We start from the raw sequence: 22,609 nt of genomic DNA, 5'->3' as shown, positions 1-22,609 counted from the left end.
GATTTCGGGGCGATGTTGGCGCGTGCCACGCCGCCATGCCAGCCAAAACAAAACATAACGCGTAGTCGCTGGTCGGCCGGTTTTCTATATTACGACCGCTTGAAACGACGAAAACCCGCGATACGGGAAAAGCTTACATTTAAGCGAGTAGGAATTTTCCAGTGACTTCGACTACGGTAATTGCGATCGTCTTGAACGTTTGTCGTGGTCGTAGCGGTCGTCGTCGTCGTCGTCGTCGTCGTCGTCACCGTTCGGTAGTCGTCGGTGTTCAAAGCCCGACTACTTCAGACTTCCGTGTTTACGGAACGCCAGCGACAGCTTGACGGCTCCCTTTTTTCTTCCTTGTACGCGATTCCTTCACCCTGCACTTCCCTCACCACCTGCCTCACAATCCGCGCTTTGCCGACAGAAATGCCAGCTTGTTCGCCTCTTCCCGCGCCTTGGTGCTCGCCCCTGCTTTACCTTCTCTTACGCCCTTACCTTTGCCCTCTGTCGCTTCACTCTTCTCTCAATCTCCTTTTTTCTCTCCTCCCGTACCTTTGCCGCCTCGTCCCTTTTCGCTTTTCCCATTCCCGTTTCCGATCCTATTCTCTCTCTCTCTCCTTTTTCCTCTCCCCGGTTTCCCCCTTGCTTTCGTCATCTCGTTCTAATCACCTCGCGAGCACGAACGATATTTTTTTCACGCGGGACATATCGCGCGAAATATATTTCGCGAGTTTGAAATACTCGCTCGTTGTTTGCGTGTTAAGAAGTGAGAGAGAGAGAGAGAGAGAAAGGGGAGAAAGTAACGACCAACGGGGAACGCGGCGCATCGTGATAAGTCTGTTTGCGGGACAGCGACGTAGCTCGTTCCAAGAGGGAAGATTTACGCAATTCGCGAACGTTTGCTCTGCGTTTTAGCCGCGCGAAAGCGTTCCTCTTGCTTGGATAGGATTGTTTCCCCGGGGCGCGTGGAAATTCTTGATTTTTCACCGACAAACGTTCCAAAGTATTCGGCCGTTTTTTGCTTTTTTTCCCGGATTTTAGGTATTAGAATCGAGCGGAACGTTTTCAACATTCGTTCGACGACGAGAGGTTCGTTCGAACAAGTACGTTGCGAGGTTCTACGATTATTTTAGTTCTGTATCCAAGTGGGCGTCGAGTAAAGTAGGAAGTTTCGAATTACTTTAATATTTTAATAATCTCTCTTTCTCTCTTTGTTATAGTTCTCGGCACACATATTCTTTCTTCTCGTCGAATAAAGCTAAAAGAGAATCGCTATTCCGAGTCTGCACGCGGAATTAGAAACGTTGATTTCAACGACCGATCGTCTTTCGATTTGGATCGGTTTCGGATAGAATTACCGTGACCAAGACGCGGTTAACGACGCGTCTCTGGTAACGATTCGACGAAACGCAGACGCGTCGATCGTTTCCTCGACGAAGAATAAAAACGGCGGCGGGAGGGGGGGGGGCTCACTCTCGAGTGTTCTCCGTAAAACGGTCGAAAGCATCCTTCGGTCGTGACTAATGGAACGAAAGGACGAGCGACTGGGTAGTCGAGTGAACCAACGAACGAACAAGCGAGTAAACTATCGATCGAGAAATTACAAAGCTGACTTCTTGGCGTCGAAACGACTCCGTCCCCCGTCCGTTTTTCCATTGCTTTTCTCTGGCAATTATTCGCCGATTAGAAGGTATTATTATCCGTGACGATTGCCGCTGTTGCCCTCTGCTCCAGAGAAAAATCCATCGTCCGAGGATCCATGTTTCGTATCGATTTTACCGTCAGAGTAGTCTGTAGTTTTAACACTTTACCGACCGATAGCCGATTAATTGGTTTTTTTTATCGCCGACAATCTTTCTTATTATTTGAGCGATAATTTGTTATTTAGTACTACTAAGGTACATTGCTCGGTTGCGTCAGTCGCGTTGCTTCGTATGCTCGTACAGTTTTATACAAATTTGAAAAACTTAGCGTTCGCGATGAACGAAAAGAAAACGGTATCGGAGAGTCTAAAAACCGAAACAGAGCCAGCGCCATAGAGAATCCGCGCCTGAGCTATCGGTCGAACGTGCGTATGCCGTTGAACCGTTAGCGGTCGGTAAAGCGTTAAGACGAGTTATTGGCAACGATACGTCGAACCCGGACGACTATGACAAACAACGCTGTACGACTATGTCGGAGAAACGAGGAAACTCGCGTTCTCCGGCGAGAATATAGAGGATGCTCTCGTAATCGGGAAAAGGGATGATGCTACGCGAGGAAACGTAAGGCGGAAAGGAATTATAAAGCAACGAATTACGGACGATTCTTTCGTATGCAGCTCTGTTTGCGGAAAAATGAATCGTTAACGTTGCCTGGTATACGTTGTCTGTGTATATCTCGGCCGAAAGTGCCTGCTTATAGACGGCGACATCGTTGTACGGATACTCGCGATTTGGGACAAGCGAACGAAGAAAAGAACTTGACTTGAACTTAAGAAAAAGAGACAACGGAAACGAAGACGAAATTTCATGAAATAGCGAGTAACGAGAAACCAGAGACCTCTTGATTTCGCGTAAAGCCGCTCACTGGGTCACCGCTGAAATCCTCAAGCACCGTGACGACTCTCGTTACCAACCGGAAGAGATAAAAACGCGATGAATATCCGTAATTCCGTTAATGAATCGTACAGAAAATTCGTCCTCGAACGTCGTTATAAAGGACCGTGAGCCGTGCTGCACCGTCATCCTCCTCTGTCTCGCATTTAAACGACTCTGAAGAAGCTCTTTCCACTCCACTCTTTTTCCGCTCTCTTGCCAATTGACCTCGTCGCGTCTATTGATATTTGCCAACCGTAAAGACAAACCCGGTTGCTCCTCTATCGCGTTACTCTTCTCGATATTCACGATCAAACGCAGACCCGATTTAGCACGCGGGATAAAGCTAGTTCTAGTTAACGTGCAGTTTGTTCGCTTCGTTGCAGGTAAATGGTCAAGATGTATCGAACTCGAGTCACGAAGACGCGGTGCGTTGCTTTCAATCGGCCCAAGAACCGATCATCGTCGAGGTATTGCGACGACAGCCAACTCAACAGCAACAGCAGCAACAGCATAGTCAGCGAATCGGATGGAAGGAACAGGAGAGTCGAAGCACAGAACCGGAGAAAGAATGGGAGAGAACGATCGAAGGTGGCAGCAACAAACGCGATCAACATGCGATCAACACCTGTTCGAATCTGGTGTCGACCGCGGTGCAGACCGACTGGGCCGGACTTCTCGAGACCGAGGAAGAAGAACTGCTGCCGGTCGTCGACGAGCAAACAAACGACAGTTTCGAGGACTTTCTCGCGCACGACATCGATTTCGAGGTATGTTAGGTGGAAATGACACGCGCTATCGACGTAGCAACTATCCGGTCGATATGGAAGCGCACGTTTCTTAAATAATTTTAATTTAACGCGTGTACATCTCCGTTCCTAAGTACGTAGTCATCGTGAACTTTCTGACCGATTGTTGTCAACAACGGTCGATCGTTGCTAGCGATATTACGAATCGACGAATTTTTTTACTTGTAATTTTACGAGACGAGTAAGCGTGAGTAAAGTAGATTTTCGAGCAGGTAGTGTACGTATCGATTAACACTTTACCGACCGATAGCCGATAATCGGTTTTTCGTCACCGACGCTTACCGACCGATACCTTATCAATTGGCTCTTTGTCGCCAACAGTCTTTCTCATTATTTGAACAGTAATTTGTTATTTAATACCAAGGTACCTTTTGATCAGTTGGGTCAGTTGCATTGCTTTGTTTTATATTGCCACGGTTTTATACCAATTTGAAAAACTTACCGTTCGCGATGAACAAAGAGAATGATATCGAAGAGTGTAAACCGAAACACAACCAGCGCCAGAGAGAATCTGCGCTTGAGCTGTCGGTCGGGCGTGCGTATGCTGTTGAATTGCTGGCGGTCGGTAAAGTGTTAATTTGTTAGGACCAATTAAATTTCTCATCGTCCGATTACGAAAATGAAACGTACGTAGAATGGGAGAAAATATTTTTTCTTTTCAACGTTCGAGGTTGGACGACGAGAATTTGTAACGAAAACGCAATTACAGGAGGTGACGTTGCGGAAGGCTGGTAGCGCCGAGAAGCTAGGACTCACGGTGTGTTACAGTTCGGGATCCGGCAGCGAAGACGCCGACACCGAGGTCTACATCTCGGAAATAGTTCCTGAAAGTCTGGCAGCGCGCGATGGCCGATTGCGAGAAGGCGACCAAATCTTGAGGGTAAATCGCGAAGACCGCGGACTACGACGAATCGAAGCGGTTGATTCGATTACGCGAGAACCAGCCGGACGAGCTCATCGCGTTTTCTCCTCGCGATTTCCTTCCAATCTGCTACCCTTCTAATCTCGTTAAGCGGATCCGTAATCGCGGAACAAAGACTTTGCGCTTCGCTCGAGGGAAATCGGATGGAAGAACGACCCACCGTGTCACGGATTTCTTCCCTCGATTTTCCACGTTTCCGCGAATCCGTCGAGCAACGTCGTTGCGGCAGAAAAATTCTCTTAGATTTCGCGAGGCTTCGGAAGAACCAGGTTCTACGATCGCGCTGAATACGAAATTTCTGCCAACGACCAAACCAACGAATTCTAATTTATTCCGCTGTTCTTCGTCGAAATTTCTTCCTTCTTTATACATCGACGAGCGATCAAACTCGTTTCAACAGCGATGAAACTTCGCCACGAAAACACGTTGCGACCACCGTTTCCCTAGCAAACCACGTTACTCGTGTTACAGGTGAACGGAAAGGACGTGGCGAACAAAGAACAAACGGAGAACCTGTTCGCCGAAACGAAAAACGCCGTGACCATTCTCGTCAGTCGATGTCTTTATCAGGTAAGATCTCTTTCTGGGCTATTCAAATACGAGATTAAGAAGATCAAAGTATGCTACAACGAACGCCTTCGAAACGAACTCGAAGAGACGAACGTCGTAACGAGCAAGTTTTCCGAATGAAGTCAAATTGCTGCGTCAGATACGAAAAAATATTCGTTCGAAGATTCTTCTTTTCTAACGCGGTTTACGATCGATATAGTTGCAAGTTGAAAGGAACCAACCAGCCTCGTACGTAATTCGGCTAGCCGATCCTTTTGATCTTTCGAAAATCGTTTCTTTCCTCTTTTCCTCTCGTAGGAGGACGATTACAAGAAGAGGCGCGTGTACCCTCGGCTGAGTAGGGACGATCGTCGTCCGTATTTGCGATACTCGTTAGGAATTTATAGATCCTCTTGGTGTCTGTGCAGGGCTCGCCGTTGCTTTCGCCGGACCATCTACCTTCCTACCAGAACAGCCTGATCGAACAGTTGATTCGGCAACAGCAACAGCAGACGGAGGAACGGACCAAAGACACGGAAGAGGACAGTTCGACGTTGAGGCCGCCGCCGCCACCGCCTCCACCGGTGCCCTGTCACACGCTCGGACACCAAGCAAACAACAACACCCATTCTTCGAGCTGTTCTTCTCAAACGTCTCAAAAATGTTCCGGTAGAAACGCTGCGTCGCCTGCGCGACACGCTGATCACGATCGCAAACAGTGGATGCAGGAGACGTTGAAGGATTGCTCGAAGAGGATGGAGGGTCTGTGTGTGCGCGGTCAATCGCAAACAGGTTGCGGAGGCGGAGGCGGAGGCGGAGGAGGAGGAACGATCGCGGTTAGATTGGCAGACGCTTACTCGAATCACGTGTGGAGCGAAACGGAACACATCTACGAGACTATACCGGAGTCTGACAGCGAACCGATCTACTCGTCGCCGTACGAACATCACAGACATTGGCACCATGCGAATCATACTTCTAGCGTCGTCGCTACTGCACAGCCAACCATCGCCACCGTCCCTCCGCCGCCGACGACCATCGTCTCTACCATCGCGATCGCCATCGCGACTACCGCGAACACCACCACGTCGAACACGGTGATTCAATACTCGCAGAACCAAGCGAATCAGAGTGGAAGATGGTACTGTTCGTCGAAGAGCAACAGCTCGGGCGAGGAGAAGGATAGCTCGAGCGCGTACAACACCGGAGAATCCTGCAACAGCAATCCGCTCACGTTAGAATTGCAACGCGGTGAAAGGGATCATCACAAGAGTACGTTGGTGCTTTGCCCTCCGAAAGCGTTGGCTGTACAGCAACAACAACAACAGCTGCAGCAGCAACAACAGAGGCTCGGTTGCACGTGTCCCGCGTTCACCAACAGACAGACGAGAAACCAATCGAACAAAAGAGGCTCGAGTTCTCATTATTACAGAGATCGTGCGACGGATCCGAGCAACTTGCCCGCGGATACTATGTACACGAACATGGCTAATCTTCAGCAAACGATGCTTCTGCAGCAGCAGCTGTTCAAGCAGGCGCTCGACCGGAGAAACTCGACCATCGGTGGATCTAGAGAGAGCAGCGGCGTTACCGCGGTCGCTGCCGGTGGCACGGCGAAAAAGTCCAGGTCTCATGGTAATTTTCAAGCACCGAATTTGACTCGCTATCAGTTTGTCGGCAGTCAACAGGTGTGCGCGTCCAGTTCCTGGATACCCCCGGAGGACAAAGCGAACGACGTGCAGATGGAGTGGAAAGTGAAGAGGAGAGCGGACGGAACTAGGTACATCGCACGCAGGCCAGTCAGGAATCGCATTCTGAGAAACAGGGCGATCAAAATATCGGAAGAGCGAGCCGGTCACAGCACGGAAGACGACACCATGTCGGAAGTGAAGGTGACAGCATCCTCTCTTTTCCATAAGCACGCACACGCATAATTCGCTGTGATTCTTATCTGTTCGCTCGTATTTCAGGTTGGCAGATACTGGACCAAAGAGGAACGCAAGAGACAGCTGGAACGTGCTCGCGAACGCAAACAGAGACAGCAAGAACTTCAGCTGCAGCAACAGCAACAACAACAACTTCAACAACAGCAGCAACAACAGCAACAACAGCTTCAAATGCAGCAGACCAACGAATTGTTGACGTGCGATCATGGCGAGCACGAGAAGCTTGCGAAGAAACCGTTGAATATCGTGGAACTGAGTCACAAGAAAATGGCTCGTAAAAAGAACACCCTGGACGATTTCACTACCGTTCAGGAGATGTTGGTTCACGGAAACAGAATCGGTAGCGCGGGAGGTGCCGGTACCGGTGGCAAACTGATGGGTCTTCTTTCGGTAACGACCGTTTGAACCGTACGACCCGCGATATCCAAAGGAAACGACGAAAAGCAATTTTTTCCTTGTTCCTGCGTGCTTCCTTTTGTCGCGTTATATTTGTCTTGCCACGGATCATCTCGTCACGCTGTTCGATCGTTTTTCAGGTTCCGTAATTATAATCAAACTTGTAATTAAAATATTCGATCCACGCGTTATCCTATCACCGCTCCGCGAGTTTCCATTCCTCTTTCTTTGCGCGTCGATCTCGTCGTTTTATTTTCTCATGTTATACGGCTACGAAAAAAAACCACGACCGAGCTTTATCTCGTTTTCAATTCGTAGCAACTGAAGCGAGTCGTGTAACGCTCGTGTCGTCGACGAAGTAGCGTAAATACGAACAATGTTGTACATATTTTTCGTATAACGATATAATAAATGTATGTAGATTATTTTACACGAGCTGAAACTTTTGCAGCAGACAAAGAAAATAGAACGAGTACGCTTTTGTAGATATGTACAATAAACGTAACGATGGTATGAATAAATCGCGGGTGAAAATCGTGAATCATGGCCCTGCGACCTACAGTGAGAGAAGGATAAAAGGAAAAAGAATGTTTGCATCGCTGTCGTGCCATCTTTCTTCGCACGCGATTCGTCGATCGGACGATGCGAAACATCGTTCGAGTTGCCACGCGAACAATGTAAAACAGGTAAAATGTGCCGTAACAAAAATATATATATAATATATATACGTATATATATATACATACACATATATATACGAAGAATCACATATTTTATTACGAAATTCGAAACTCCTCATTATCGACATATGTATCTCTTGATGAGTCTATTTAACCACCATCTTATTTATCCATCTATCTATTGCATGAACGATGCGTTGATGTTTAAACTGCTTAAAACCTTTCGTTCCGGAATATTTAGATGCTGAATGTATGCCGGAAAACAATGGTGAGTCGAAAAATTTAATAGAAAGTCTTGCAAATATTGACTCAGATTCAAGTGATAGATGGAATCTTGCAGCAAATCCGGATCGTTCTCGTCTTCCTCGGTTGCAGGCATAGTTTCTCCCAATACTAATTCATAAAACGATAATTTGTCGTGCGTTGAATAACGAAAATATATTATAACGTTAACGTTAGCGAGAAAGATTAATGAATCAAGATGTGCGGAAAACACCACGAAATTTTACCCCACTTACTTATCATATTTTCGTAGCCCGGATCTAAGTAGGTGACCTCATCTTCGTCGTCGTCGTTGTATGAATCCTGCGCGTTAAAGACTGATTAGTTCGACCCGCGAAACAAAGATAAAATATCAAAAATATTATTCTTTATTATCACTAACGTCCGTGTCATGACCAGCAGCGATCGCTTCGATGTCGTTCGATAACTCGTTGATTATCAGCTTGAATATTTTCACCAAAACAGGTATAGTGGTCCACTGATAAGGCTGTGATTCGGCTTTACTCCTAGTCCTCACGCCTTCTTCGTTTCCTACGGTATTCTCGAATTTTAATTAGTCAGTCGCTCTTTTCGGATAAATATTTTATCGACATCTTGTACTAATTAATGAAATTAATGAATTGAAAATAAACACTCGAAAGGATTAACAAACAAAGAAACAACGATCAAAATGTTTTCCCTGTGTACGCTCGTAACGCGTTTTAACGTTCGTCCGAGCGTTTCCGTTATCAAATTCTCTATGATGCTACAAATACGAACCTGAGAATATTTGGTCTCCTCTGACTATGATCTCGTTCAATCGACTATCGTCGTGAGTAACGCCGTACTCCAATATCTTGCAAAGCGCAACCGTTGCTACCTTTCGGTCGTATTTACCAAAAAACAGGTGTTGTCTTGTGACCCATTCGGAGAGCACGAAAGTGAGAGCGCTTTGTCCTGTCGGACCGGGTACGGTTGACAGAAAATTTAGGACAGCGTCGAACTCTGTGTTTATGAGATGAGCGTATACCATGAGCAAACTCTGTACCACGGTCAATGTCTGAGCACGTTGCATTTTGCTCAGCACAGCCTTCAACAATAGATCGAGATTTTCGCCCAATGTGTTTCCCGCTTTCCTAATCAACGTCGTCACCAATCGTCCGACAAAAGTCGCTGTAAACTCGCTCGACTACAAATGCCACGCGCCTCGTTAAAAAATTAATTCGTTTATAATATAGATTATGTGTCGATCATCTGGTGGAATAAATCAACAGAGGCGGATCTAACCGTTGAATCAGGATTGTCAAGTTACCTGCGGATTCAATAGCTGAGCAATGATCTGCAGTATGTATTGTAAACCCGTTTGACCGTCATTGTCTCGATGCACCGTCACTTGCCGAGCCGCGATCGCTAGGTAAGCTCGTATCACTTCCCCGCCACTTTGTAACGTTTCGTTGTCTTCCGAATTCAGAATACAGTGGCACGCAGCAGGAAACGCAGTTTCGACTAACGCGCTGCTCAATGGTTTAGGAGAGTACTGCACCAATATTTGCAAAACATCTAGAGCTACGTTCCGACATCTCTCTATCGTACAAACAATCGGAACGAATAATTACAATTTTCATGTCATGTTACCGCCTGTGTCAAGTATGTCTAATTTTTAATAACACTTACCGTCTTTCAATTTATCCATAGGCGACACCGCCATCATACTGGTTAACGTTGGTATCAAACGTGTTTGTAACGGTCCTATACAGTCAGGATTTTGTGTCAGACTTTTGAATATATCTAGACACATGTCTACAATTTCGTGATCGCTATAGAATTTCAAAAATACAGCGATAGTTAAAGGGCAAATCTTATTTTCCACTGAAGCGGTAAATGCTTTGTCCAACTGTAAAAACAAGCAAAACCTGATGCAACGAAGATGGACAAAGGCAAAGAAAGATGATAACTCGAACATTACCGTAACCAACACTTGAAAAGTTTCCATTACTAGTGTAAAAATTTCCGTGGATGTTTGATTAACTAGATTGAAAAGTCCTTGAAATATGTTCGGCAAATGCGATCGTATAATATTGCCGAGAGTACTGTCACTATCCGTCATCGAGGCTTTGCAAAACCAGTAAATAGCTTTTATTGCACTGATGCGGATACACGAAGGCTGATTCTCCTGTAAACCATTAACGGTTGCCTCCAGGAAACGTGAACTCATTTCTGGTGGCATTATTTCAGCGTATCTGCCACCAATACACAAACAACGGCCAAGAAGTAACGGCGGTGAACCTAAAAATTACGACAAACGAATGAATACCAAAGTAGAAACAATTGTCATTTTACTGAATATCGGATACCTGAATCCTTTAAAGTAGCCAAAACGACCGTATCTAAAAATCTAATAATATCGAATTGAAGTATTCCAGCTTTCTGCCTCTCCACAGCGACTTCTTTTATTTTACTTAAGGCTAAAATAGACGATTCCCGTAATTTCCAACACGTTTCACTGTTTTCGCTTCCATTATTTGCAGTCTGTAATCTACTAGTTGCTTCGATGTGACGCGTTACAACCTCGCAAAGTGCATTCACCGCTTTTTCCTCGGAATAGTTTACTAAAGCCTGCATTCGAACAAATTAATCACAGAGAAAAGAAATTCAGTTTAAACGTTCTATTATTATCACAACAAAGTTAATAACTGTTCTAATTGTTTCCTAGAAAACATATATTTACCGTTACGAGCTCTTGCGCTGAAATACGAACATTGTAAGTCAGAACATCGTCTTCCTCCACAAACTGGTTCGGGTTAGTTGTCCATAATTCGATTTGATCGTCGGTTATTTGCATAAAAATTATTAAATAATACATTATTTCTTGCAGGAAACTATCCAAAAGATTTGAGAATCGTTTACGATCCACGATAGAATGAACAAACTCGAATATGGCAATGATCAAATTATTAAAATTAATTATTTCACCTGCAAAATTCAAAGCAGATTGAAAACAGATTAATCCTCAACGAGTACAAATTAAGACTGCAAATGCAAAGTTTACCATCTGAATCGACTTCCTTGTCGCTTGTATCTCCATCTCCATTTACAGATTTTTCCTGATAAAGCTTCGCGCTTTGCACTAAAGTTTCCCAAAAGGGCGGTAGCATTTGAGGTAAAAAAGTTGCGATGTATTTAGGTAATCTGGTAACTAGGCAATTTATAGCTTTGATAACATCAGTTTTAAGACCACTATCGCAAGTTGAACCATCAGGCAGTCGTAAACAGTAAACAAATTTTTCACAAAACATGGGTATAACGGGCTGTAAATATCGCTCCGCAAATCCTTTTTGGAACAGTTCCGTAACAGCAACTAATGACGTAATCGTCGTAAAAATTTCAACGGCACGACCACGAATTCTAATAGAATATTGCTAAAGGCGAAAATAATCATCGTCGTTATTATTATTATTATTATTGTCAGGACCAATGCTTGATAAAATAATTAACTTACATTTTCACTTTGAAATATTCTATACATTTCTTGAAGGATTACTGGTCCCACATTAGGCAACTGGTTATCGGTAAGGTCTGAAGTAAATTCTGTTAAAACCCGCATAGCTCCGTGAACGGCATACTCACTTTCCCCGCTTAAACAGCTGACAAGTATATCAAACAAACCGGGCCAATTTTCTGGCCAGTCCCAGTGTGCGATCGCTGATATTGCATAAGCTACTGCTGCACGTACCTGAAATAAGTAATGAAATAAAACATTTTTACATGTAATGTGTACAGCGTGTATACATATACATAATTATAAATGGATTACCTTACTAATGGATTCACGGAGTCCTATTGGCAGTAATTCTTTGATTCTTTCCTTTGTTGCATACTTTATTTCAGGAGGCCGAAATTTCTCAGCCACGGAAGACCAATGAGTTTCAACATATTGCTTTAACAATATAGAAGCTAACTGTCTAATAGGTAAATGCCCATTTGGATCTACTACAAATTCCGTTAAATGTATACCAAATTCCTCTGTCACTTCTAATGCTTGAATTCTCTGTTCTGCTGCTTGACGAGCCTCTGTATGAGGAGACAAAATACCGCTTAAAGTTTCGTACAAAGCTTCTTTCAGTGATCCTTGAACGTCCATCGTAATTGTGCTTATTGTAAAAATTTCTGCTTCCTTATTTTTTATTCCTTAAATGCTTCTTTTTACAATACAATTAGAATTTATATTTTTAATTTCACATTCAATTTATATGATATTCATTTACCTGAGTACATGTCCTTGGTAAATTATTGTTCTATTGTTAGTACAAGTGCTTCTTAACATTATCAATCATCTTAATCTCTCAAAAATAATTTCTCTGCAAATAGTAGAATAACTATTATAAATATAACAGAAAGGTAAAGGAAATTTCATATGAAGATAAGTAAGAAATCAAATGACAAAAGTAAGTACATTGTTGCTAATTAATAGTTATACAACCTAAAAGAGATCAACGTGTATATAATTTGTGTTAGAGCAAATCACTTGTACCTAATGAAACGAATCACTTTTAAAACACATAAAGTTGGAAAGAAATTTAGATGACAAATAATTTACTCTATTTTCCGTATGCTGACTTGCGGGCAAAGCCGGCTTAATCGAATGACACAAAAGGTTAAACCATATCTGAGATAATATAAAGATAAAAAGTAGATGCTTCTCACTCTTAATATTATGTGAACAAAACGTTTATACGTGTAATTTATTTAATTTGAAATTCCTTTGTAACGGTAAATGCGATCTATTGATAACTTTATAAGTTTCTATAACTGAAATCATACGTACGCGATTGAAGTATAACAGTACAAAACGACATATCGAACATCAATGTATTTGTGCACGCGCGTCCTGCAATTCAGAAAATAATTCTTACCAGCATATGTACATATCTAGTAGTTAGTAGTATACATGGTGGCCCAATTAAAAGGGATCATTTAAATACCTAGTTTATTTATTATTGTATGAAAAAATTTCTCAGATCAAAGTTATACAACTATTGTATAAAAGGTCACATATATATATATATATATCCATATGATGGTGGAAATAGCTTTCCTCCATGATTATCTTTTTTACGAAATTTCTAGGTTCTCAGTATTTTTTTAAATAAAATCCTAAATTTACTTCCCAATATGGTTTATAGAACGTGAAAAATCTAATTCACCGGCCTTAATAACCATATTGTTCTCATTATTTAATTTCGAGATATTTATCTGGTAATATAAGTTAATTATATTCAATCGACAAGTAACAAAATTAAAAAATTCAAATTTTTCGGCTCCTAGGTAGGGTTTCTTAACTTTCAAGGCTCAAATGAAAATTTAGAATCAAAAAATTATTTAAAATTTGTTTTGTCTAAATATTCTCCCAGTTTCTTAGTGATAAGATGTTATAAGTTTAAAAAGTTGTCCAATAACCACCTAGTGATAAAATAGTGGAAATATATTCATGAAGAAATTGAAAAGTGAAATTTCGTCCGTAGGGCGACTTCCAGATCAGTTCAGAAATCAAATCAAAGTTTTAACTCCCAGAAATCGTTTCTGTATAATATTATTCAGATTTTTTCCTAATTAATTAATTATATACCATTAGTGGGTATTCTGTTTTTCACATAGTGGTGCCATTTGCAGGTGATTTCATGAAACTTAACAAGAAGCAACATTTTTGAGTGGTGCTCAACTAATAACTGTATAAATAAAATTCGTAATCATTTTTGAAACAGTGCCACCTTCTGCAAGATTATATTCTCCTTATACAAAATCAAGATTTTGACGTAAAATTTCTTCGAAAACTCGAAAACTCTGAATTCGAAAAATTCCAGGAATATGAATGATGTTATTTCCAAAAATTGCCGGAGTCATGCCACCTCCTGATACAGAATTGTGAAACCGGCCGAAATATTTCTCGAGGAGCAAAAAATTTCGGGATTTCTTGGAGAAATTCTTGGAATTGTACGACATTTACAAAAATCTCTGGAAGTATGTAATTTCTTGCGTTATCATGTTCTCATAATCCGAAACTGCAAAACCGATCGAGAAGTTTCTTGTTCGTACGGTAAATTTTTTGCTATCGGATTTCCTAAAAAATGACATCATCTCCACGAATTTTCAAATACCTCTTACTCTCTTGATATCTTATTCGATTCTCTTGATACTCAGTAATATTTACCAATATTCTTGAACCCTTTCGTCGTTTTTTACAACATAATCTGTTATCTGTCATATTAAAATTATTATATGACGCTCAGGAAAAATATGTTAAATAAAATAATGCAACAGGCAGAATTATAAGTCAATCACTTTTGTAATAAGTCTAATCAGCAATAAATTACTTTTATTTCCATTTCGCCCCCTTCTTATATTCTGTTTGATTTACAATTTATTAAACACTGTAAATACAACGTGTGTAATGGAGAACGTATACATATAAACAATAGTGATTTCTATTCCCACCAATTAAACTGTCGCATTATACTATCGATACAAATTCCCTAATATCTTTTACAATTAAAATAACTGAAATTAAAAAAGATCATTCAATCTTTAAATCTTTTTCTAGATCTTTTCAATGAATTATGATATATGCACTAGATACTTAATAAATATCACCGTCAAAGATGGTAATTTTTAATCAATATCATTAAAGATATTCGTTGATATGTAAAAACCAGCAAAAAATATACACAATGTAAATATTCTATACAATAGACAAAAAAAAAAAAAAAAAAATTGATAACAATAGACATGAATTCTAGAAGTTATTAGTTCCAAAATGAGCATTAAAGATCATTAATAACTTGTTACATAAAAATAAATCTTTAACAAAAAATTAATAGTGCCGGAATCTGCAATAGTTTGATGCTATTGGTAGTAATGAATTCTTTCTCGCAGAAAACTTATCTTTCAGGTACTATTATACTAAAATATCTTCGGCCTTCCTTCCAGTCAATTTCATTAAATCGGAATGGATTCTAAACTGTAATCTGGATTCCAACAGATATCCAGCGAATGTTTTTCTGCAATGAATAAGAATTAACAACAGAATAACAAATTTTATGTGAACATCTAGAATGAATCATATAGAAATTACTTGACGTCCTCTAAATATCCAATAGCAAGTTGAATATTTCCTTGATCTTGTGCCAGCAAAGCTAATTCTACTGTCGCATAAGGAAGTAAATAGGTATCCTCTTTGATCGATTTGTCCAACTCGAGAACACGTTTTAAACAATTTTCAGCTAACAAAGGATGTTTCATTTGTCGTAAGCAAGCACCCTTTAGAAGCAATAAGAGTGCTTCATTATCCGTGTGATATTCTGTTTTCCTGTAAAATATTTGAAATTTTTGTATACTACCAGATAAATATTCTAAATTAGATTAAGAATGAAATCGACCGAAAAACATACGAAGCTTTCGCAAGTTCCTTTTCAGCTTCTTCGATTACTTTGAACATGTTTAGCGTCAAGTCTTGTCGTTTGCCTACTATGCGAAACAAATTCCACACATACATAAGTTCAAATATAGGAAGGACCAGGTTTTTTTTTTGAGCAAAGTACCGTTCAGTTTTTTTTACTATAAATTTTTCCATTGGTAATGACTTCCCTGCAATACGTTGTTTATAGGTAGACGCTTGCATCATTAGAGTATCTATCATTTGCTTCTCTTCGCTTTGTACCGCTGGTTTCCGCATCATAAGTATCGCAGCTCTTTGATACAAATAAATTGTACGTGACCAATGTGATTCTTTGGCTAAAGCATCTGCAAACGTTGCAGCTTCATCCCATTGCTGCAGCGAACAATGTGCCCACATTAATTCCCAGAAACAAATATGATGAAAGTGAGGCCATAGATCTTGACTTTTCCAAGACTTTGTATACCATTCTAAAGATTTCTCAAAATTTCCTCTCGTTAGTTCTAGTCTGCCTTTAAAAAACAAAAACCATATACCGTTTGGATAAAGACTCAGTTCTTCTTCCAAAACTTTTTCACACCAGTATAGATCACCGTCTGTATGACTCAGAACAAATGATATTATTAAATTGTAAGATAAAAGAAACATCGCGCACAACACGTGCCTTAATCCTCTCCTTTCTCCGTATCCTGCTTCTAATTCTGACAAACCATACTCCTATTGATGAAAATAATATGTTATCATCATAAGATGGGAAGATTTATATAAAGATTTTTTGTAGTAAAAGATATTTCAGTACCTTATCACCCGAAAATCCAATAAACTCTAACAGTTTGATAATTTTCGCTGGTAATAGGGAAATCATCTAAAAAATTCCCAAAAATAGCTATTGCAACTTAATTTGTACAGTAAATATTATACTACTTACCAAATTAAATGCACCAATACCAGTGCGGACACCGCTCTCAAAATGTATCTTATGAGCATTATTTTCCCATTTACGATTATTTAAAATTGATAAACATTCTCTGAAATACAATAATGTACATAAATAATATACTATTTTTTAATCGACGTAACATCTACATAGATAATTCACACTATGATTCGTTTACTTATACGACAGAAAGCAGGTACGAATTTTCAATCCAGCTTTAACAAAGCTGACCAAAGTCTCGTCCTCCACAAACGTGAGCATCGATTTTAAAAAAAGTGACTCGGCATAACAGAGTTCCGCATGCACTTCCTCTGCAATAGTAATTCGATATCATTCCTTGCATGCTTCATGATTTAGTAATATCAGTGCCATAACATGTTATAATATGTGGGTAATTTAATTATTAAAAATGGAAAACTTGTTTGTTAGTAAATAAATTCGTACATCAAAATACTTCGCGTTAGATAATGGTCTATGACTATTGAATTATCCAGATTGATATATATATATATGTAACAAATATAACAAAATGTCCTGACAATATTCCATAATTTTGCTACAAAGAGGAGATTTAAATATCTAAATTAGTACAAGTTACCGGTAGTGAAATGTTATCTGTTAATTTAAAAACCGACTTACATATAAAGTATTACATGCTTTCCAGGAAATTTTGTATTGACAATGCATTATAGACAAAAATAATATGACTAGCTTGATAAGACATGATGGTACAGATCAATCTGGTATAAGTGTATACATTACCAATTGTATAAGCATCGTAGTTAGTCTTCTTCACCATTTTGCCAATATTTTGTGTTAGTGTAACATGTTTACGTTGTTTCAAGCACACAGTCATGCATTGTTTTACAGCTCCAACCGCCTTTTCAATGCATTTCTAAGCAATACACATTACAATGTATTATTGAAAGACATATTTTCCGAATATCACAATTTACTGTGGTTTAATACTTGTTCAGATGTAAGAATAGCCTCGAGGAATGCAAATATGCTTGTTCCTAAAGAATGATACATGCTACTGCCTGCCCAGGGCTCCATAATCTTTCTTGCTTCTTCAAAATCATTATTAAAAAAATAGTGTATCGCTTTTTTTGCCTCCATTATTGCTGTATCCAAATCCATAGAAGTAGGCCTTGAAACAAAATATAATTAGTTTAAAATATATAATGTACATATGTACAGGTATATTTATAGAATATACATACTGTGGTAAAGATTCTTGAGCATCTTGAAACTAAAATCATGAAAATGAAAATTTAAATAAGATACTGCCAATTATCACTAATAATAAAACAACCTTACTTATGCATACATACCTCATCTTCTTCGATGTCTGACATTTTGAATTAATATTTGAATATATTTGGTAATATTTGAATTAATGTGCTAAAGAGATAAGATATTGTATATTACTATTTAATCCATTGACACTTAATTTATATATGGGATTTGTATAAAAATAAAATAGTCTCACATTTAATAAATATTCAGCATAGAGATTTTATATTTTGTAAGATGATCCTTTTATGCACCAGATATGTTAATTATTAGAGATGAAAGATATATTCCTTAAGACGGATTTCACAATTGTGCTTTTATCTTTAATTTTAGGTCGTTATTTCTCTTGTTCCATTATAAAAATTACATTTTGTAATTTATAAATATAACTATTAAAAATAAACTGCAATAAAAAAATAAAAGCAATTTCTTACCATAACATATCCTTACTTTTATAATTTATCTATGTATTTTGATATATAAAATTGATTGTGATAATCATACAAATATCAAACAGGTTTATAGATTAGCATATATTGAAAAGATATATTGATGATAAGATAAAATATATTTTTCAGAGCAAAATTATCGTATTGATAAAAACGACTTAATTTTTAATAAACAGTGTCAAATGTTTACCTTGAATGATATAGATATATACTTTTATCATGGAATTTTCTTCTTATTATATTCCTAGCTTTGCAGAAAAGATGTTTTCTTCAGATATATCCAGGTGGAAGGTGATAGTACAGTGATAATGCTAGAAATAAAAATTATAGACAGTAAATATACATATAGACAATATATACATGTACGTATATAAACAAAGACCAATTACTTACTTATTCTTTTTGATATATGTGAACTATATGTAATTTATGTATGTATTTAATTTGAATTTAAAATATTGTAAAGTGAAGAAGATATTATCATATTAAATAAACATAAATACATATTGCAGTCATAACTGTCATTAAAAGTGTAAAAACCTTAATCGGAACCTTATTACTAAAATTCTTTCTGTTCTATAAAATAAACTGGCAACTAAGAGACATGAACCCGGAAGCGATCTAAAGTAGAATGTTACAAAGAAAGTAGCATAACTGAATTACCGCGATGGTACCGATAGACCTAGATCGCTCATATAAATTCACGATGAAATCATGGCAATCGATAAATTGAATACATTACAATTAATCAATGCCTATAAATTAACAAAATCTGATCCTTTTATAATCTATAACTTCTAACAATAATATAAATTACTGTATGTAAACGTTTCAACGTAACTTACCATGAATCCATAAAATGTCAAAACGTAGCAGATCCGATTCACAAGGAAAATAAAGAAACTAATACTTATTTAATAACATTTCTAAGTTAATATAATCAGATTCTAATACGTGTATATGTTACAATGTAAAAAATTATAAGTAGACGTTTTTACATTTTTGTTCAAGATTTGCAAGAATTCTTGTAACACCCCGCTACAAACATAACGGTGTAAAACATACGCGACCGACTGACAGTACACTGATTATGTTGGTATCCGTCAGATCACATACGATGCAATTGTACACGTGACACTAACTTTACATAGTATAATGGTACTCAATATATATATATATATATATGTATATATATATGTAACATCGAAATCACGGTTTTTAAAAGAAAGATTTGTTAGGAACTTCGTTCGAGATCATCAACATATAATCAGCACGATGATAATTTTGTTTAATGCTTGTTCTTTATAAAGAATAATCAATTATATATTTAGAAAGGTGACAAATTTAATTATTAAAAATTTCATGAGTCACTGATAGTCACGTGTAATCTTTCTAGATTTCGAATCTATGAAATTCTGTACCTTAATTATACATGTATATTAATATTTATGTAATCTATCACATATCTAATCCTTCTCAAGACTAAGAAATAACAACATAAGTATTAGAATGGTATACACAACTTAAAGAAATATTTTCAATTAGAACATTTCTTCTAATTCGTAGGTCCATAGGATAGAAAATAATTAATATTACATCAACACTTTTATGTAACATATTTATTTTATAAGGCCATATACAAATGATTCTATATAAATTTTACTTTCAAATGAGATTTTAAAGTTTTATGTTTTATTAAACCAAATGTTTAAAGTTTAAGTTATATAAAGAAAGTTGATATATGTATTGATATACACTAAACTTTTCTAAATATTGAGAATCGCTGATTTCCTAGCAGACTGCTTTCTCTACCGCGAAATTTCATTTAGTTGAATAGATTGTTACTGTTTTATATTTATTTATTGTTTGTTATTATTAAAAACCATTTTTCATAGCACTATTGTGCTTTATAACATTAATGTTTTTATTTATAAGTTTCGTGTTAGTTTAGTTTCGTGTTATCAAGAGAAGGATATTTTATCAGACAAGAGGTTTTAAAATTACTAATATAGTCTTAACAAGAAAAGAATATTGTACTTACGTATATAGTATGTGAAAAAGTGATGTAGTGGAACGAATAGTATTGTACATATGCTGATATACCTATGCAAAATTTAATTTAGCCATTTCTTTGATGGCAGCACCAGCAAAGACGTGTCATACGTCAAAAGCAGTGAGTGTATATGCATCAAACAAAATTTTGTATCATATCTTATTTCATGTACATTTGGTAAATTTTTAAAAAGTCATTTAATGTTATATAGTTTATAGTGCACTTGTTTTAACATCTTGATTGAAATGTTGAGTGCACTAAAACAAGAAATCAAAACTAATTCGCTTTATACGCACAGTGTCCCATACTTTAAACCCTAATGATAAATGCTTTTTTAGTTTGTTCATTGTTGACGTAACAATGCTATTGCATAAATATTTTTAGATATAATGATATTATCTCCATTTTTCCTAGTCACTCGCTGCGATCAAAATATTTATACATTGTAACCTAACCTGTTCATAATTAAAAATAATATGAAGATTGGATGTTACAGTATTTTTGTTTTTCTATATCTTTTAGAGATAGCTTGTTATTATTACTTATAATTTTTAATATAATTTTTATATATATACCAAATAAATGCTTTTTTATCCTATATAAAATAGCTGTATAGTATTCTTAACTATTGATATATTTATCATAAGATGAACAATAAATTGGATAAACTTATGTATTAAAATTTATGTAATATAAAGTAACATGAATTAGAAAAAAATAACAATTACCTAAGTTCACTAATGTCTGTTATTTTTGGCGCTTGTATATGAAATGATATGATCTTTGTAATTTTGTATATTCAGTATAACAATGATAATAATCCAAAGACTGTAATAAGACTGTGTAAGACAGTGTAACAATAATAACAACAAACACTATCGTCAAAATTTGTTTCAGTAAACCTTTTTAAGGGAATGTGGACTTTGTACCATTTTTTTAATTATTTGGGAAAGGTGACAGGTGCTAGTTAACATAATTTGTAATAATTATGGAAAATCAGAGTCACCAAGGCGAAGCCTATCAAACGTATCAATCTTTTTGGAAAAAGAATACTCGTGCTGTTCCAGGCAGGTATGTATAATATTATGCTCCTAATAATGGTAAAAATAAAGTTATAATTAATCTTTAGTATTGATTATTGAGAATAATATAATTTTTTATATTTTACATGCATAATAAAAGACCAAGTCCCAAACAAGATGGTAAGCTTGGTAAAATAGGTAGTACTACACTGATGTCTGGCAGTTCAGTTAATATAATATCTACAAGTGGTGGAGTTATATCAGGAAGTAGTGGAGGCTCTACATCATTTCAAGATTTTCAAGAGAGTGTAGATGATGCTTGGGATTCGGGAGATGATGAGTTTTGCACAGTCTCAGATGTAAAAATATCAAAACGAGTTAGTCAATCTGCTGCTATCAGTGTCATTAATAGTCATAGGTCAGGAAAAACATGCATAGATTCAGGAACAAATGTAAAATCTACGCATCGCGTTCAAGAAATTATTCCAGAGGAGAAACGGGCGGAAGCTCTCCAAAGATTAGCCGTGCAACCGTTGCATTTGCGAAATGCTAATTTGTCTATGCATTCTCAAGTGAATAACAGTCAACATTCCACAGAAGATGTGGGTGTAAAGTACGGTGCTTCCCCGCAACATAAACCAACGCAATTCCCAGGCAGGCCGCAACCGCTAAGACAAACAACCGCGCCTACTAAATTTTTTGTACCTTCTAAAGAACAAGGTGCTTATGGAACAATTTTTTACATCCATTTATCTTTAATGTATCCTTAGTTTTGATTTGTTAATAATTGTAGATGGGGAAAGTAAAGTAGATAAATTTCAGTCCCTTCTGGAAGCTTCTGTATTAAACTTAGACGAACTGAGGCAGTTATCGTGGTCGGGTATACCTGCAAGACTGCGTTCTGTTACATGGAGGTTATTGTCTGTAAGTAATAAAGGTAAACTGTGTCATATGTTTTATGCATAATGATAAAATTTCGTAAAAAATTTTTAATTTTGTTTTTTGTCATCCAGGAGTATTTACCAGCTAATTTAGAGCGAAGGCAACACGTATTAGAACGAAAACGATTGGATTATTGGAATTTAGTGAAACAATATTACGATACTGAAAGAGATGAAGGATTCCAAGATACATATCGTCAAATACACATTGACATTCCAAGAATGTCACCGCTTATTTCGTTGTTTCAACAAACAACAGTGCAATTTATCTTTGAAAGAATACTCTATATTTGGGCGATTAGACATCCCGCCTCTGGTTATGTTCAAGTATGTTCAC

General features: G+C 37.7%; 4 protein-coding genes and 1 long non-coding RNA gene across 16 annotated transcripts in view; 3 read left to right on the top strand and 2 right to left on the bottom strand.

The window, feature by feature from the left end:
* Slip1 (SLo interacting protein 1) overlaps positions 1–8,321 on the top strand; it is a 67,666-nt gene extending 59,345 nt beyond the window's left edge. The window contains exons 2-6 of the mRNA XM_072007530.1: positions 2,948–3,331; positions 4,080–4,250; positions 4,764–4,862; positions 5,270–6,733; positions 6,812–8,321. Coding sequence (XP_071863631.1) covers positions 2,948–3,331; positions 4,080–4,250; positions 4,764–4,862; positions 5,270–6,733; positions 6,812–7,192 — 2,499 coding nt within the window. The 3' untranslated portion in view covers positions 7,193–8,321. The remainder of the gene's footprint in view (positions 1–2,947; positions 3,332–4,079; positions 4,251–4,763; positions 4,863–5,269; positions 6,734–6,811) is intronic.
* Ipo9 (Importin 9) lies at positions 7,937–13,066 on the bottom strand. 7 transcript variants are annotated; one of them, XM_072007524.1, is made up of 14 exons: positions 12,950–13,066; positions 12,390–12,482; positions 11,939–12,323; positions 11,624–11,857; positions 11,174–11,543; positions 10,853–11,097; positions 10,479–10,740; positions 10,091–10,410; positions 9,799–10,018; positions 9,437–9,708; positions 8,905–9,313; positions 8,528–8,676; positions 8,382–8,448; positions 7,937–8,256 (listed from the first exon to the last, which is right to left on the bottom strand). In XM_072007524.1, the coding sequence occupies exons 3-14, from the start codon at positions 12,263–12,265 to the stop codon at positions 8,042–8,044; spliced, it is 3,090 nt and encodes a 1,029-aa protein (XP_071863625.1). In that variant the 5' UTR covers positions 12,266–12,323; positions 12,390–12,482; positions 12,950–13,066; the 3' UTR covers positions 7,937–8,041. The 7 variants fall into 7 exon arrangements, with proteins under 7 accessions (XP_071863625.1, XP_071863627.1, XP_071863628.1 ...); XM_072007526.1 differs by having other exon boundaries at positions 11,939–12,320; XM_072007527.1 differs by lacking the exon at positions 12,950–13,066 and adding an exon at positions 12,656–12,775 and having other exon boundaries at positions 11,939–12,320.
* A 191-nt stretch (positions 13,067–13,257) lies between these two features.
* Positions 13,258–14,693, top strand: LOC139989186 (uncharacterized). The gene is made up of 2 exons (XR_011800281.1): positions 13,258–13,794; positions 13,887–14,693. It is a non-coding gene; the product is annotated as an uncharacterized lncRNA (long non-coding RNA).
* On the bottom strand, positions 14,464–20,423 carry LOC139989183 (tetratricopeptide repeat protein 39B). 4 transcript variants are annotated; one of them, XM_072007249.1, is made up of 13 exons: positions 20,298–20,423; positions 18,447–18,567; positions 18,004–18,210; positions 17,846–17,915; positions 17,735–17,763; positions 17,481–17,661; positions 17,274–17,406; positions 16,690–16,822; positions 16,503–16,602; positions 16,374–16,439; positions 15,570–16,291; positions 15,254–15,487; positions 14,464–15,179 (listed from the first exon to the last, which is right to left on the bottom strand). In XM_072007249.1, the coding sequence occupies exons 4-13, from the start codon at positions 17,867–17,869 to the stop codon at positions 15,077–15,079; spliced, it is 1,725 nt and encodes a 574-aa protein (XP_071863350.1). In that variant the 5' UTR covers positions 17,870–17,915; positions 18,004–18,210; positions 18,447–18,567; positions 20,298–20,423; the 3' UTR covers positions 14,464–15,076. The 4 variants fall into 4 exon arrangements, with proteins under 4 accessions (XP_071863350.1, XP_071863348.1, XP_071863347.1 ...); XM_072007247.1 differs by lacking the exon at positions 20,298–20,423 and adding an exon at positions 19,093–19,366; XM_072007246.1 differs by lacking the exon at positions 20,298–20,423 and adding an exon at positions 19,102–19,366.
* Tbc1d22 (TBC1 domain family member 22) overlaps positions 20,317–22,609 on the top strand; it is a 4,492-nt gene continuing 2,199 nt past the window's right edge. The window contains exons 1-5 of one of the 3 annotated variants that reach the window (XM_072007251.1): positions 20,317–20,429; positions 21,207–21,380; positions 21,492–22,051; positions 22,125–22,255; positions 22,345–22,599. In XM_072007251.1, coding sequence (XP_071863352.1) covers positions 21,298–21,380; positions 21,492–22,051; positions 22,125–22,255; positions 22,345–22,599 — 1,029 coding nt within the window. In that variant the 5' untranslated portion in view covers positions 20,317–20,429; positions 21,207–21,297. The other 2 variants (XM_072007250.1, XM_072007253.1) reach the window with 2 other exon arrangements.

This window comes from Bombus fervidus, chromosome 7 (assembly GCF_041682495.2).
Source record: "Bombus fervidus isolate BK054 chromosome 7, iyBomFerv1, whole genome shotgun sequence".
Classification (NCBI taxonomy): Eukaryota; Metazoa; Arthropoda; class Insecta; order Hymenoptera; family Apidae; genus Bombus; species Bombus fervidus.
The sequence above is the reverse complement of the archived record's forward strand: the minus strand, read 5'-3'. Positions and strand labels throughout refer to the sequence as shown.

Excerpts from the sequence above, each read along its gene's own strand:
- Ipo9 (XM_072007520.1), bottom strand. The coding sequence starts at position 12,265 with ATGGACGTTCAAGGATCACTGAAAGAAGCTTTGTACGAAACTTTAAGC. Across the intron at positions 8,449-8,527 it reads CTGCTGGTCATGACACGGAC|GATTCATACAACGACGACGA; the intron begins GTTAGTGATAAT and ends TTTAACGCGCAG. Across the intron at positions 8,257-8,381 it reads GGGCTACGAAAATATGATAA|TATTGGGAGAAACTATGCCT; the intron begins GTAAGTGGGGTA and ends TTTATGAATTAG.
- LOC139989183 (XM_072007249.1), bottom strand. The coding sequence starts at position 17,869 with ATGTCAGACATCGAAGAAGATGAG. Across the intron at positions 17,662-17,734 it reads GCTCAAGAATCTTTACCACA|GCCTACTTCTATGGATTTGG; the intron begins GTATGTATATTC and ends TTTTGTTTCAAG. Across the intron at positions 16,823-17,273 it reads CTACGATGCTTATACAATTG|AGGAAGTGCATGCGGAACTC; the intron begins GTAATGTATACA and ends TTACTATTGCAG.